This window comes from Asterias rubens, chromosome 18 (genome assembly GCF_902459465.1).
Source record: "Asterias rubens chromosome 18, eAstRub1.3, whole genome shotgun sequence".
Classification (NCBI taxonomy): domain Eukaryota; kingdom Metazoa; phylum Echinodermata; class Asteroidea; order Forcipulatida; family Asteriidae; genus Asterias; species Asterias rubens.
In genome coordinates, this window is record NC_047079.1 from 10751670 (window position 1) to 10768829 (window position 17160).

At 40.3% G+C, this 17160-nt stretch overlaps 2 protein-coding genes across 8 annotated transcripts; both read right to left on the reverse strand.

The window, feature by feature from the left end:
- Positions 1–30: 30 nt before the first annotated feature.
- Positions 31–8550, reverse strand: LOC117302746 (sulfotransferase family cytosolic 1B member 1-like). Of its 7 annotated transcripts, none has more exons than XM_033786761.1 (8): positions 8293–8550; positions 6785–6828; positions 5168–5356; positions 4131–4345; positions 3608–3734; positions 2939–3033; positions 2199–2358; positions 31–1333 (listed from the first exon to the last, which is right to left on the reverse strand). In XM_033786761.1, the coding sequence occupies exons 3-8, from the start codon at positions 5319–5321 to the stop codon at positions 1212–1214; spliced, it is 873 nt and encodes a 290-aa protein (XP_033642652.1). In that variant the 5' UTR covers positions 5322–5356; positions 6785–6828; positions 8293–8550; the 3' UTR covers positions 31–1211. The 7 variants fall into 7 exon arrangements, with proteins under 7 accessions (XP_033642652.1, XP_033642656.1, XP_033642654.1 ...); XM_033786765.1 differs by having other exon boundaries at positions 5168–5235; positions 8293–8549; XM_033786763.1 differs by lacking the exon at positions 6785–6828.
- A 1348-nt stretch (positions 8551–9898) lies between these two features.
- LOC117302662 (sulfotransferase 1A1-like) lies at positions 9899–16675 on the reverse strand. Its single transcript, XM_033786645.1, has 6 exons — positions 16522–16675; positions 14174–14388; positions 13018–13144; positions 12386–12480; positions 11195–11354; positions 9899–10116 (listed from the first exon to the last, which is right to left on the reverse strand). Exons 1-6 carry the CDS (start codon positions 16673–16675, stop codon positions 9995–9997), a joined length of 873 nt encoding a protein of 290 aa, XP_033642536.1. The 3' UTR covers positions 9899–9994.
- Between the last annotated feature and the right edge of the window lie 485 nt (positions 16676–17160).

A 17160-nucleotide genomic window follows, 5' to 3' on the forward strand; every position in this document is an offset into this window, starting at 1 on the left:
CAGACCAACTAACTTTTACCCAAGACATGTGGGAAGAGACTTCACAAATTCTTTATTTTTATTTTCTGTCTTCTTATAATTGTGTTAGTCGTATGGACGATGTAAATCCATTGCACCTGAAATTATATTGTGTACACAATTTGTAAAGATCTGTGTATTAATAACTCAGAAATGGAAGGGTTGCTTTATTGAGATCATTAACTCCTCTCACGGTAATATACTAACTGAAATTGTACACATATACCACTGCTGTTAAACTTCACAAACCATAAAAAAAGTATGGAAAAATGCTACATAATGGGTGATTTCAATATTAATTTATTAAATAATATGATAATATGGACAAGAATACACACACAAAACATACTTGTTAAATCTTAGTCTGACACTGGCCTGTTGAACATGAAGTTCATACTTACTAGAACATTTTTTTCTACATTTAATGTTTCCCTCTGAAATGAAGGTATAGACAAGTTGGAGAAAACTGCTATGAAACGTACCATAAAATATCCTACCCCCCCCCCCGAGGTGCAGCTGATCTTGTCTGAAAGTGTAGACATTATTTCACTATTTTATCGCTGAATTAAGCCCAAAATGTTTACAAGTTTGCACATTACATGAACACAGTACAGTTAGTCTTGCTCAAGGCAGTCGCATCATTCACTCCTAAAGGACGCAGACACTGTGCTTAGCCACTGTACGACTACTGCACACAAGTCATCCGCACTCGTACCGACAACGGCCGATGCATGCGGATAGCATACGGGGCATCGTGGGGGGCGTCGTGTCGTGCGATGTGCGGTGACCGGGATCACACATACGCACAGTGTATAGGGGTGGGCTTTTACAGTGGCGGTCTTTATATTTTATTCGGAGTGAATAATTGGACTGCCTCGAGCAAGGCTAGAACACAGTCAGTGACTATCAATCTTATTTTAGTTATTAATACCTTTAACAGAAAAGTTTACAAAATAAATGTTATTTTGTATTAAATAAAAACAGACATTTCTGAAAGTTCATCAAAGGTCTTTGGGAAGGGATTAAATAATTTCCAGTCAACAGTCTTAAACAAATAAAATTCACCGAATTCGGAAGGTGAAAACAACACACACCAAAAGTCACAAAGAAGTCAACAGAGATTAGTTATCAAATTTATGCCAAGGTGTGATTTTTCTCTCAACTTAATGATGCAGCATGCACCAATGATGCCTTTAATTAATATCGTCACCCGTTGGAAAGTGAATTCCAGTTCCAGTTAGAGACTCATTCACATATTTCTTCAATAAAGCGAAATCTTTATCGGAATACAGCCCTCTTCCAAAACTTACCTCACCTAAAAACAAATCACAAGGACACCGCATTATTAAATAGAACGTATACCTTATTTTCAACCTTTGACCCTGACCTACCTGACCTGACTGACCTAAAAGACAACTTGACCTGATCGACCCAATCGATCGGACTGACCAACCCGACTGACCAAGTAAACTGACCCTGCTGACCAACCCAACTGACCAACCCGATTGACCAGCCCAACTCACCAACCCGACTGACCAAGCTATTCTGACCCTACTGACCAACTCGACTGATCAACCCGTGTCCAGCCAAACTGACCAACCCAACCGACCAACCCGACTGACAGACCCGACCGGCTGACCAACCTGACTGACCAAGCTAACTGACCCTACTGACCAACCCAAAAGACCAACTGACAAACCCGACTGACTGGAACCCGACTGGAACCCGACTGACCAACCCGACCGACTGGAACCCGACTGGAACCCGAATGACAGACCCGACTGACCAAACCCGACCAACCCGACTGACCGACCAGACCGACCAACTGGGACTCGAACCCACAACCTTGATTGCAAGACCTGCCGTCGATTTCACAAAGAGTTAGGACTCGTCGTATCTCGAGTTAGGACGAGTAACTCGTCTTAACTTTTAACTTAGGACGAGTTACTCGTCGAGTTAAAACTCGACGAACTAAACTCGTCCTTAGTATTAATCTTAAGGTCTGCATGCTACAGTGCAGGGTTGTCCTAAGATTAGTCTTAAGTTAGGAAGAGTTTTGTGAAATCGACGGAGCTGCATCTAAAAACTACCACTGATGGACCACGGTGACCTCAAACCCTCAGTGCTTGTCTCCAGAGAAATGTTGTGAGTAAATATTGTGATATTGTGTTAAAACCAACCTTTTTGTATAGGCTTGGTGTATTTAACCCATTCAACACCATCTTCCTGGTCCGCTCTCATCCGTTCGAGAGAGGAGCCTTCATCCAACTGCCGAAGTTTGTCTGGCGACAGAGGGCGCCCTAAAAAGTCCCCAATAATTCTGGTTGTTTGTTCGAAATCCTAGACAAAAAGGCGCATTTGAAAAAAAGAAGTCAATAAAACTGTTATGACAATAATGTATTGAGGCGAATGTGCAGTGACGCGAGCATTCTAGATTTGTTATGATTGGTCAACGGTGACGTTTGGCAGCTGAGCTTTCGATCGCCTGCATAATAGAATGTAGGTGAAAGGTGAAGACGGATCATTGACCTGATTGGCGTTATTCACGAGCCTAGAAATGTGACGTCAGATGTTCAGGCTAGGTTCGGGAAGAGCCTGCACATTTGACGTCACACTTCGAGGCGCGGGAACGTCAGAGAGTGGCCTCTACTTAGGTCAATCTTCGTCAATACATATTCCAATGCATATCCACATTGATTTGATATGCAAACGATGACAAGTGCATCTGGCAAATAACTCGGACCGATCCAAACACATATAACGCTTACGTCACTGCACATTTTAACCAATTAAATCATTGTATCCAATGAAACCACGTGTCCTGAAAAGCAAGTCTTTATCATTTGCGGATAAAGACAGAGTACCAGTCACAAGGTTGGGGGTGTTTTTTCAGAAGGGGGGGGGGGGCGAGGATACCCACCGTCTTCAGTTCCTCGTATTTGATCACAAGAGTGTTTATCTCTTCTCTTCGAGCCCACATCAACTTGATGTGCTCAGCCCAATCCCCAAACATACCTGTAAAAGACAAAACCAGAACAATTATCGAACTATACAAAAATATGATAGGTTTTCTCGGTAAATTTCGGCAAATGAGAAGCCAATTAAATCACTTAACCACTCTATTTTGCCAAAAATTGAGTGCTGCTTTAATTCATTCAATTTCGTTTTGAGCCTGTCACTAGTAAATGTTGTGTCATTCGATTTAGCAAAATAAACATCAAATTTAACATTCAACCAAACAATATTCAAATTCACAGGGGCTTTTCTATAGTCCAACCAGTTTTAAATGTTCTGATATTAGTTGAACACATTGATGAAGGAATTCGAAAGCGAAAAAAGGAAATATAATGCACGAGTTCTGAATTTTAAACACAGGATAATAAGGTTTGGCAAAATCGCTTTAATTCGAACGCATGGAAATTAAATTGGCTGTAATTTTATAAGTTTTACCAAAATTGACCGAGAAAACCCATAGGTCCGTAGCTAGACTGATCAAGAGTATTGCACACCACCCAAATATTAGTCTGAACCTGGGGTATTTGGACGACTTTTGTTTGGGTTAGAGCGAAGAAACAGTTGTAGAGCTTACCTTTGCCGTCAGACATAAACTTGACAAACTTGGAGATATCTTGCAAGTCGATCGTATTTATACCTTTCTTTCCAAACTCGAACGAAGATGCGACGACGTCTAAGACATTCCGCATACAGTAGATTATCTAGAGAGAAAGTGGAATAAATACAAGAAACTTAAAGACGCTGAAAACCTTTGGTAATTGTCAAAGAACAGTCCTCTCACTTGGTGTATCTCAAAATTTGCATTAAAAAACTGTGAAATTGTGAACTCAATTGGTCGTCGAAGTTGTGAGAGAATCTGGAAGATAAACACAGTTGTCGCACAAATTGTGTGCTTTCAGATGCTTTAAACTAACTAAGGTATCACAATAAATTCAAATGTTGAGTAAGAATTTTTTTCCATCAAAAAGCTACGTTGCTTCAAGAGCCGTTCTCACAATGTTTTATACCAACAGCTCTCTATTGCTCTTTAATAATTGTTGTTATTGTTAGGCTAACAATTATTTTAAGTATTTTGTAACCAACGTCAAAGAGTGTACCTTAACACCCTCCGTCTCCAAGATGGATTTTGGGAAGAGCGTGAGTGGTAGATGGGTAACGATAACCCGTGGTCTGTCTGTCCTCAGTTGTTGAAGCTCTTTGTAAAATGGCTTGGCACTGCCGGGCATTGTGATCTCCATTATAGCCAGGTCGACTATGGAAGTCAAGGGATAGTCCATAATGATCTCTACGATTCGAAGTAGCCAGTGGGTTCCTACGTAAATACATAATTCCAAGTTTACCTGTGAAAACTTTCACAAAACCAATCTTTTTAAAGGCACTAGACACTATTGGTAACAACTCGAAATAATTCTTAGCATGTAAACTAACTTGGTATACGAGCAACGGAGAGCTGTTGATAGTATACAACATTGTGAGAAACGGTTCCCTCTGAAGTAATGTAGTTTTCGAGAAAGAAGTAATTTTCCACTAAAATATTTGAATTTGATTTCGAGACCGTAGAATTAGATTTTGGTCTCGAAATTTCGAGACCGTAGAATTAGATTTTGGTCTCGAAATCAAGCATCAGAAAGCACACAACAATTTGCGACAAGGGTGTAATTTTCTTCCATAACTTATCCCGCAACTTCGACGACAAATTGAGTTCAAATTTTCACAGGTTTGTTTGTATGCATATATGTTGAGATACACCAAGAGAGAAGACTATGTCTTTGACAATACCAAAGGTGTCCAGTGCCTTTAACACAGAGTGTAAAATAAAACTAAAATTTCTGCAAAAAAACAATCAAATTGGTGTTCTTTTAAAACCGTAAGGTAGTAATTTTGATTCTCTCTTCCGTGTTGAGATAGTCGAGTTGTGGCGGTGCTCTAGCGAAATCAATGCTCTCGTGGGAACTGCTGGCTCCCCGATTTCTACTCCTCACACAACTCGACTATCTCACCGCGTGGAATCGATTTAACGACTTGTCCACAAGTCTACCGTGTTACTGATGTGACAATTTTATCCTTGGTGTCAATTTTAACACCCCAGTTTATGCAGTGTATTTCTGAAATCTAGAAATGACTTTATATTTACCGCTTCTTGGATATGTATTGATGATGATGTCATTTGGACGAGCCTGGAACCTCTCGATTTCATTCCAGCTATTCATCGGGACAAATCTTTCGTCAAAAGGAATACCTTTATGAAGGTAAATTACCTCATCGGAATGAGGAGTGGGACCGGCCATTTTGGATCTCAAACTTGTAGGTCTTTTCCCAAATGCTGCAAATCCAGAATGTAGATCTAATGTTGTTTGTCAGCGGGTACGGAAAGTTAACCACGCCGCGGAAAACTGTACTTTATACTTGACACAATGCACAATATTATCTGATATCACATTGTACGCTAAGAAAACGTTTACAAATTAAAAATACCACAAATCTATAGATTGAGAGTCCAAAATACCATCCGGCCTAATTATTGAAAAAGTTTAAAAACGACAATTGTATTACTGAACCAGGCTGTTTTGCCAGGTTATTACAAAACAGAGGTCAGTGCAGAATTGAACATTCCTATCCATCCTAATTATAAAAGGTAAAAGACCAAAGACCGATTTCACCATTTTAAATGCTTTAATAATAGCAGAGATGTCACAACCATGGAGTTATATATAACTCTGTGGTCACAACACACACATCAGTATGGCCTATCCTGAGGAAACGGCCGATCACACTGAACTTTTGAACACAATGTTTTTCAGTCTTCTATGGCACTGTTTTGTAAAGAAAAAAGAGGAAATCAGCTGGATTTGTTACAGAGAAGCAAAGTTTCAACAGGTGGTCATATAAGTACAGCAACAGGCCTGCTTTTATCACGACGAGACTGCCCCTTTAAACCACTGCAAGCCTAATATAACCTCAAATCTATGTTGTTTTCTTTGATGGCTTATATATACACAAAAGTTCAGAGCCGAGTCCAAAATACTATCCGGCCTTATTATTTATTAACTGTTTTGTCGGATGATTTTTTTTTAAAACAGGGATCAGTGCAGAGTTATCCAGCCTAATTTTAAATTGTCAAAGACCAAAAGGCTGCTAAGCAAAGATGTCACAATATAAAGAAATCAAACCTCAAATCTATTTTGGTTTCTTTGATGGTTTATATATACACAAAAGTTCAGAGCCGAGTCCAAAATACTATCCGGCCTTATTATTTATTAACTGTTTTGTCGGATGATTTTTATTTTAAACAGAGATCAGTGCAGAGTTATCCAGCCTAATTTTAAACTGTCAAAGACCAAAAGGCTGCTAAGCAAAGATGTCACAATATAAAAAAATCAAAGTACTTTATGGATTGTTACTGCTAACTGAAAAGCTTGGTCAATATTCATCTGAATAATTAAATGGGCCTGAAATATTTTCTAGTCATGAAAATAAAATTTGTTACAAAAACAATAACTCAAAAGTATCCAAACAATCGCAAATTATTGGTCCCAATAAGTAATTGTACGGACGAACCAATGAGGTATTAAAACAGCAAGACAAAATAGTAAGGTTTTAGCTACAAGAGTTATAGGCCTATAAGTCATAAAAGCTGTTAGCATAAAGTCTATAAGCCATATAAAGACACTGGACACCATGGTAATACAATTATTGTCAAAGACCAGTCTTCCCGCTTGATGTATCTCAACATATGCATAAAACAACAAACCTGTGAAAATTTGAGCTCATTTGGTCGTCGAAGTTGCGAGATAACTATGAAAGAAAAAAACCACCAATGTTATACACGAAGTTGTGTGCTTTCAGATGCTTGATTTCGAGACCTCAAAATCTAATTATGACGTATCGAAATCACATTCGCGGAAAATAACTTATTTCTCGAAAACGTTACTTGAGATGAAGCCGTTTCTCACAATGTTTTATATTATAACATCCCTTACACGTATTCTGCCTGCTTATTGGTTTAGAGTGCGTCACATGACATGTCTTAGTTTTGCTAGACGACGGCCGTGTGATAGTGCATCGGTTTGCCGTGCGCTAGTCCGAAGACTAGCACACGGTGTGCAGTACCCAGACGTCCGTTGCGTGTACGAGGAAGATAAATTAATAGTCTGTAACCATTTCGGATTGCACGACACTACATGCAGCACAGTAAAAGTGTTTGCAATCTGTATTCGCGTCGTCCGTGGATTGTAGCATTCAGGTCTGTAACTTCATAATAATAGTACAGTATTAAGAAATGTTTGGGGTGTTATAAAACAAATATTGACTGCTTTTACTCGTGCAATGGTTAAAAACTATGACTCCCTCGGTGATCGTAGCGTTCTATTTTCCCTCGGCTTCGCCTCGGGATAATAGAACGCTCCGGGGATCACCTCGGGAGTCATAGTTTTAACCATAGCACTCGAAGCAGTCAATATTTGTATACTATCAACCGCTCTCACCATTACTCGTTACCAAGTAAGGTTTTATGACAATAACTATTTTGAGTAATTACTAATAGTGGCCACTGCTTAAAATAAGGCTAACGTAATTAAAGGGCATGGTGTTGCTCCATTCGCACTGAAGGGATTGGATAACATGATTACGGGAATAATTACATTGTTACAAATGATTGTGTTTTACAACTCTCTCTCTGTACTACTTCCCCCAAAATTGCATTTCGATTAAATGAATATTTCACTTTCAGAAACTTGCAGTTAGAGAGACGAAAACCGGCGTCGAATAACAACAAATCAACATATTATATCTGTGACGGTGCATATAATAAAGACATTTCTATATTAAAAACAATTTACAGAAAACACAACGAATATTACTCGTACCTAAGGACGGGTTCTATCTATTGCTAGAGGGTTACAATTTAGGAGACATCAAAATGGATACACCAGCTGGAAATTTAAGTAACGTTATCATTAGTAATTAATGCTGCATTTCTGTGGTGGACATTAACTCCAAATCTTGTTCAGCAAAAATATCACTCGAACCTTAGAAATAGAGTCAATTTTACACACGAGTTCATTTTAACACATCACTAAAAAAGAACGGTAGGCCTACCGGCAAATCCAAAATGGCTGTCTTCAGAAAAGGTCTGATTTGTATAATTAGTGGAGCAAAATATGAGAGCCCGTGCAACATGTACAATTATCAAATGATAAGCAATGAAAGTCTGCACGCTCAACGATTACCATAAAATAATAATAATAATTTGCAACTTACTGGAACTTCAATGCAGTGATGCTAGCGGGTTTCGTCGGGCTGTGTATGGAGCCATGTGTCATTAATTTCATTAACAGAACATTATAACGTAGGTCAACTGAAAATTGCTAACCAAAATAACAGAAAGAACGACAGACGAAGTTAACATGTCTTGCCGCTGTCGCGCTTCATATGCAGGAATTATTTGAGTCAAGTCTGCCCGTATGCCAAAGTATGAAAGCTCCGCGCCACACCCTAAAGGCCGGTTTATAGTCGGTCGCGCGACGGGAATCTTGCGCGCAATCCTAAGACTGATGTCTAAAAACTGTGTCTTTTTATGATCGCACGTTAATATTTCCGACGCCCGACCATCGCGCGACCGACTATAACTCGGCCTTTACACGCCTCAGCGAACTGCAAGTATTCTTTATAAATTGGAGTTACTCCGAGAGTTGGGTACTTGTCAGGAAGGAATTCGATGAATTAAAATAACAACGTAATCAATAATAACTGATGGGTACTCCCATGGAGTCTATTGCTCCATGGTACTTCCATGGAGAGTCAGTGGTTACAATCTAAAGTCTTATATATTCTAGAAAACTGTTATAAAACACACACAAAATCATTTTAAAGGCAGTGGACACTATTGGTAATCACTCAAAATAATTTTTAGCATAAAACCTTTCTTAATGACGAGTAATGGGGAGAGGTTGATGGTATAAAACATTGTGAGAAACGGCTCCCTCTGAAGTGCCATAGTTTTCGAGAAAGAAGTAATTTTCCACGAATTTGATTTTGAGACCTCAGATTTAGAACTTGAGGTCTCGGAATCAACCATCTAAAACGCACACCACTTCGTGTGACAGGGGCGTTTTTTCTTTCATTATTATCTCGCAAGTTCGAAGACCGATTGAGCTCAAATTTTCACAGGTTTGTTATTTTATGCATATGTTGCGATGCACCTACTGTGAAGGCTAGTCTTTGACAATTACCAATAGTGTCCACTGCCTTTAAACAACTCCCGGATTCAGCTGGTTTTTCTCACCGAATTATTAAGCACAAGTTTGCACAAAACATGAACACAGTCAGTGAGTATAATTGTCAGCTATATGGTGTTTTTTTTTTTTAAATCACAAAGTTTATCATAGATTTTAAGAAGAGGGTTAAATAATTCCCAGCCAACGGTTTTCAGTAATTACAACCATCCTTAGAAAAATATTTCATCAAATTCGTAAGGTGAAAAAAAAAAAAAATTAAAAAAATTTAAAAAAATAACCACTAGGGATATATTTTTTTCTTCAAACTATTAAGCCATGAGGTGTGACTTTTCTCTTTAAGACGCTGGACAGTCCTACTGTTATTGTCAAAGACAAGGCTTTCCATTTTGTGCTTCCCAACATATGCTCAAAATAAGAAACCTGTGAAAACTTGAACTTAATATTGGTCGTCGAAATTGCGAGATAATAATGGAAGAAAAAAAACACCCTTGTTACACAAAGTTGGGTGCTTTCAGATGCTTGATTTCGGGACCTCAAAATCTAATTCTGATGTCTCGAAATCAAATTCGTGGAAAATTACTGCTTTCTCAAAAAGTATTTCACAGGGAGCCGTTTCTCACAACGTTTTATACTGCCTGATTTCCAAGTAAGTTTTTATATAACAGATTATTTTGAGTAATTATCTAGTGTGTCCACTGCATTTCAATTATTCATCAATAATGCCTTTAATTAATATCGTCACCCGTTGGAAAGTGAATTCCAGTTCCAGCTAGAGACTCATCCACATATTTCTTCAATAAAGCGAAATCTTTATCGGAATACAGCCCTCTTCCAAAACTTACCTCACCTAAAAACAAATCACAAGGACACCGCATTATTAAATAGAACGTATACCTTATGTTTAACCTTTGACCCTGACCTACCTGACCTGACTGACCTAAAAGACAGTTTGACCTGATCGACCCAATCGATCAGACTGACCAACCCGACTGACCAAGTAAACTGACCCTGCTGACCAACCCAACTGACCAACCCGATTGACCAGCCCAACTCACCAACCCAACCGACCAACCCGACTGACCGAGCTAGTCTTACCCTACTGACCAACCCGACTGATCAACCCGTGACCAGCCAAACTGACCAGCCAAACTTACCAACCCTACCGACAAACCCGACTGACCAAGCTAACTAATCAACCCGACCGGCTGACCAACCCGACTGACCAACCCTACTGACAGACCCGACCGGCTGACCAACGTGACTGACCAAGCTAACTGACCCTACTGACCAACCCGACTGACCAACCCGGCTGACCAACGTGACTGACCAAGCTAACTGACCCTACTGACCAACCCGACTGACCAACCCGACCGACCAACCCGACCGACTGACCAACGTGACTGACCAAGCTAACTGACCCTACTGACCAACCCGACTGACCAACCCGGCTGACCAACGTGACTGACCAAGCTAACTGACCCTACTGACCAACCCGACTGACCAACCCGACCGACCAACCCGACCGACTGGAACCCTACTGACCAACCCGACCGACTGGAACCCGACTGGAACCCGACTGACCAACCCGACTGACCAACCCGACTGACAGACCCGACTGACTGACCAGACCGACCAACCGGGATTCGAATCCACAACCTCGATTGCAAGACCTGCCGTCGATTTCACAAAGAGTTAGGACTCGTGTTATCTTGCCCTCACTTAGGATTAATCTTAAGGTCTGCATGCTACAGTGCATGGTTGGGACTCGTCCTAAGTCCTAAGATTAGTCTTAAGTTAGGACGAGTTTTGTGAAATCGATGGATCTAAAAACTACCACTGATGGACCACGGTGACCTCAAACCCTTAATAGTATACTCCAGAGAAATATTATTAATAAATACTGTGATATTTGTGTTAAAACAAACCTTTTTGTACAGGCTTGGTGTATTTAACCCATTCACCACCATCTTCCTGGTCCGCTCTCATCCGTTCGAGAGAGGAACCTTCATCCAACTGCCGAAGTTTGTCTGATGACAGAGGGCGCCCTAAAAAGTCCCCAATAGCTCTAGTTGTTTGTTCGAAATCCTACACAAAGAGGTGTGAAAAATGGAAGTCAACAGAAAACTTGTATGACAATAAAGTATTGAGGGGAATGTGCAAGCGTCGGTTTTGTTGTTTGAATATCTTTGAGTATTAATGTCACTACCTCTATTACATAGGCCTTATCGCGAATACTCGGTCGTGCACTGTAGGCGTTGAAGTGCATGCTTGTCTAGCCTTTAACCAAGGCGCACGCGGCGGTGGCACCCCAAGATATCACGCACGGGAAAAAAACAGCGCAAGCTTGACATATTGGGGTGACGCGTGCGCCTTGACTAAAGGCTAATGCTGGTCTAGCTATAGCGCCCATAGTTTGACCAGCATGCACCTTATACAACAGTTAGCGCTTGCGCAAAGGGCATTTGTAAAACGATCTATGGTCTATCAGTGACCTCTGAGAATCACAGCCTGGGCGCGTTCGTTTAGCTTCCCTGGGTCGACCCCGGTCTGCCCCGGTACGTTCAAATAGCTTTGACGTCTTTCCAGGGGCTCACCAAGGTCAGCCTCCAGTGTCCTGCCTGTGGGGTGGGTCACTTGGGGTGACCTGAGGTGCATGCCGTCACCACGAGAGGGCGAGTGTGATCGTTCGATTAGCTCTTGTCAGGGGCTCACCCGAGTGAGCACCGCGGGGTACACTCAGGGAAGCTTAACGAACGCACCCAATGGGTGCCTTCGTTTAGCTTCCCTCTGGGTCGACCTTTTCTTTCCAGGACGAACGTGTGCAGATAATTACCCACGTTCGTCCTGGGAAAAAAAACACCACACACCGGGGTCGACTCAGGGAAGCTAAACGAACGCACCCAATAATTTCATTGGATAAACGTGCAGTGACGTAAGCTTTCAATTGACCCATTTCACCTGACGTCATCAGCAGAACAATCTTGAATGCGCCATACTGGTGGGCAATTTCACAGTGCGTTTTTATATTAACTCTATGCTGCGCGTTATGCAGTGAAAGTGTGCATTTTAGGCGACGCGGCGTTAATACACGTAAACCTAACTGCCAAGTCACTCACCGTCTTCAGTTCCTCGTATTTGATCACAAGAGTGTTTTTTTCTTCTCTTCGAGCCCACATCAACTTGATATGTTCAGCCCAATCCCCAAACATACCTATAAAACCAAAACAATTATTTATCTAAAAAATGTTATAGGTTTTCTCGGTAAATTTCGGCAAATGAGAAGCTAATTAAACCACTAAACCATTCTATTTCGCGCGAAATTGAATGCTGCTTAACAATTTCGTTTTGAGCCTGGTCACTAGTAAATGTTGCGTCATGCTATTTAACAAAAATAAACATCATTCAAATTCACAGGGGCTTTTCTATAGTCCAACCAGTTTGGATAAATTAAATTTTAAGCTAAAATTGAACACATTGCTATATAGAAATTCGAATGACACAAAACGAAATATAATGCACGAACTCTGAATTTGAAACACAGGAAAATATTATCGTTGGCAAATTCGCTTTAATTCGAACGCATGGAAATTAAATGTGCTGTACTTTTACCGAAACTGACCGAGAAAACCGACGTACTAGACTGATCAAGAATATTGCACAACACGCCAGAATTAGTCTGAACCTGGCGTATTTTGGTGAGTTTTGTTTGGGTTAGAGCATGGAGGAAGAAAACAGTTGTTGAACTCACATTTGCCGTCAGCATAAAACTTGACGAACTTGGAGTAGTCTAGCACGTCCGTCATAATTAAGCTTTTCTTTCCATACTCGAACGAAGATGCGACTACGTCCAAAAAGTTCCGCATACAGTAGATTATCTAGAGAGAAAATGGAATAATTTAAGACTTGAAGACACTGGACAACTTTGGTAATTGTCAAAGAACAGTCTTCCTTCTCACTTGGTGTATCTAAACATTTGCATAAAATAACAAACCTTTCAAAGTTCGGATATACTTGGTCGTCGAAGTTGCGAGTATGTATAGGATAAACACCTATGTCGCACAAATTAAAGGCAATGGACACTATTGGTAATTATACTCAAAATAATTATTAACATAAAACCATACAGTGAAGAGTAAATGGGGAGAGGTTGATAGTATAACAATTGTGAGAAACGGCTCCCTCTGAAGTGACGTATAGTTTTCGAGAAAGATGTTATTTTCCACGAGTTTGATTTCGAGACCTCAGATTTAGAATTTGAGGTCTCGAAATCAACCATCTAAACGCATACAAACATGCCTCTAAATTGCACGGTTTTCCTTTTACCTCGTCGACTAACACGGTCGGCCATTTATGGGAGTCAAATTTCTGACTCCCACCAAATGGCCGACCGTGTTAGCACAGTAAAAGGATAACCACGCAATTTCGAGGCAAATATGTGTGGATCATTGTATTCTACTTTTAAAACATCTTTCTAACCATATGAATTTTATAACAAACGGTTACAAACGCTTTTCAAAGACCAACTCGACCGATCCAAGGCAACGTGTTCCTTTAACCACCACCAGTAGTCCAGCATTCTCTTGCAGACGAGCAGAGTATACTGTTCGAAACGTCGAGACCAAACCGGCTCGTTTTAGAGCCAACTCTCATTCAAAGGAGATTTTACACATGGTTGTACCCGCAAGTTGACTATTCATATTTATATAATAATATGTTATAGTTACTCCAACGTCGAATAGGGTGCGTTCGTTTAGCTTCCCCGGGTCGACCCCGGTGTGCGGCGATTTGTTTTTCCAGGACGAACGTGTGCAGATAATTACCCACGTTCGTCCTGGGAAAAAAAATTGCCACACACCAGGGTCGACCCAGGGAAGCTAAACGAACGCATCCATTGTGTGTAGTACCTTAACACCATCCGTCTCTAAGAGGGATTTTGGGAAGAGCGTGAGTGGTAGATGGGTAACGATAACCCGTGGTCTGTCTGTCCTCAGTTGTTGAAGCTCTTTGTAGACTGGCTTGGCACTGCCGGGCATTGTGATCTCCATAATAACCATGTCGACTACGGGAGTCGCGGGATAGTCCATAATGATCTCTACGATTCGCCGTAGCCAGTGGGTTCCTACGTAAATACATAATTCCAAGTTTACCTGTGAAACCTGGGAATACACAATTCTCTGAAGTTATAGTGGGGAAAGGTCATTTCTCCTCACTAAAATATAGAAAGGTTTACGGTAACACCATGTAATGACTATCTCTAATGAGTTGGGGTGGTTCTGAAAAGAACCGTTGGTTTCAACTCGACGTTTCGATCAGTATGCTCTGATCGTCTTTTTTTTCTTTTTTCTTTTTCTCTCCAGAAGACGATCAGAGCATACTGATCGAAACGTCGAGTTGAAACCAACGGTTCTTTTCAGAACCACCCCAACTCATTAGAGATAGTCATTTCATGGTGTTACCGCAAACCTTTCTATATCGTATTTCCACCATGCAAAGTTTCAAATCCTACTCACTAAAATAGTTGAATTCGATTTAAGACCTTTTAGCTGATCTAATTCAAGCATCTGAAAGCACACAACTGGTGCGACAATGGTTTTTTTTTCTTCCATTATTATCTCGAAACTTCGACGACAAATTGAGTTCAAGTTTTCAAAGGTTTGTCATTGTATACATAATGTTGCGATACACCAAGTGAGAAGACTAATCTTTGACAATACCAAAGATGTCCAGTGCCTTCGAGTGTAAAATAAAACTATAATTTCTGCAACAACAGTCACATTTTGGATTATTTTACACCGCTATATAAGGTATTAATTTAGATTCTCTCTTCCGTGTCAAAATATGTGACAACTTTATCCGCGGTGTCGATTTTTAAAGGAAAGTTATACACTTTGGTAATTACTAAAAACAAATATTAACTTAAAAACTGACTTGGTAACGAGCATTGGAGAGCTGTTGATAGTATAAAACATTGTGAGAAACAGCTCCCTTTGAAGTATCACAGATTTTGAGAAAGAGGTAATTGCTCACTAAAATAATAAAAGACTTCTATAGCCAGAAGTCTTTTATTGCTATATCTAAAAGCACACAAATTCGTCCAAAAAGGCTGTTTTTTCTTTCATCATTTTCTCGCAACTTTGATGACCACTCAAATGTTCACAGGCTTATTATGTTATGCTTATGTTGGCAAACGTGTACCTTCCCTTTAATTGCAATTTATTTAATTATTTATTTCACAAATCATTGGACATACACAATGATTACTAGTTGGACAGGGGCTGTCATCTCCCACCGGTGATGTGAGTACATACTGGGTGCGTTCATTTAGCTTCCCTGGGTCGACCCCGGTGTGTGTTTTTTTTCCAGGACGAACGTGTACAGATAATTATCCACGTTTGTCCTGGGAAATAAAACGCCACACACCGGGGTCGACCCAGGGAAGCTAAACGAACGCACCCACTGTTGCAAATTTTGTGAACGTCTCTCATACGTTTATCGGTTTATCCCTTTTGTGCAGATGTCACAGTTCAGTGACCACTGCCAATCGCCTGCTGGCATCTTAGGAATGTTGTTTTAGGGTGTGGCAAGACGCAGGTACCTGGGTGCCTGTATTTCTATAGGTCATTTCTGCTTCTCGTTCCGTTTGGTAAATTTCGCCGTATTTTCCGTAGTCAACTCCAGTTAGTTTTCATTGCCGATTTCGTAAGTAGTATGTCTTCATTTATTTCAACTTAATAATGTGGTATTGGTTATTGTACTTCCTTTCTATTTCGATGACTTGGGCAATTTCGGAGTACTTTTCTGGTCCAAAAGCTGTTCTGTATTTCTTCAGGATCTAAAATAGATCCGATAGTATAATTTTGGTACGCACAGGTTGTATGGTGCCACAGGGGCTGTTAAGGTTATACAGAAGTCTAAACACTGTCCTCTAGAGATGTGTCAAACCTGACCTCTGCCAAACGATACAAATAAAATTAGGCCCTATATAATATAAAAATGAGATTGCACCCAAACGCATAAAAACCACACTAGAAAACATTAAAACGAAAGCAAATTCAGTATTTCTGAAACCTAGAAATTTTAGATGGATTGCAATACGCGTCATCGACCGCCATCTTTCATGTCCGAGAAAAAGTGCACGCGTGTACGCGCTGCGCGTAACTCTCGTCCACCTTTCACGTGTAAAAATGCATACAAGATGGCGGTCGATGACGTGTATGATTGCGACCCATCTTTATAATGACTTTATATTTACCGCTTCTTGGAAATGTATTGATGATGATGTCATTTGGACGAGCTTGGAACCTCTCGATGGCATTCCAGCTATTCATCGGGACGAATCTTTCGTCAAAAGGAATACCTTTATGAAGGTACAATACCTCATCGGAATGAGGAGTGGGACCGGCCATTTTAGATTTCAAACTTGTAGATCTTTTCCCAAATACTGCAAATCCAGAATGTAGATCTAATGTTGTTTGTCAGCGGGTCCGGAAAGATAACCACGCCGTGGAAAAACTGTACTTTACACTTAATATAATACAGCATTTATCTGATTTCCACTTTAAGATAAAACAATTTTAAAATACCTAACTGGCCAAGATCGAAAATTGCATTACTGATGCCTCAAATCTGTTTTGTCGGAGGATGTAAAAACAACTATCCAGCATCTTTTTAAATGGTTAAAGACCAAACATCCGATTTCACAGAGAATCATCAGTTTTGACCTTATCAATTATTAACTGCTAGGCAAAAACAGTCACAATAAGAATCAGTACGGGATACACTATAGCGATAATAAGTACAGCAACAGGCCTGCTTTGATCACGACAAGACTGCCCCTTTAAACCACTGCAAGCCTAATAATACCTCAAATCTACATGTTGTTTTCTTTGAT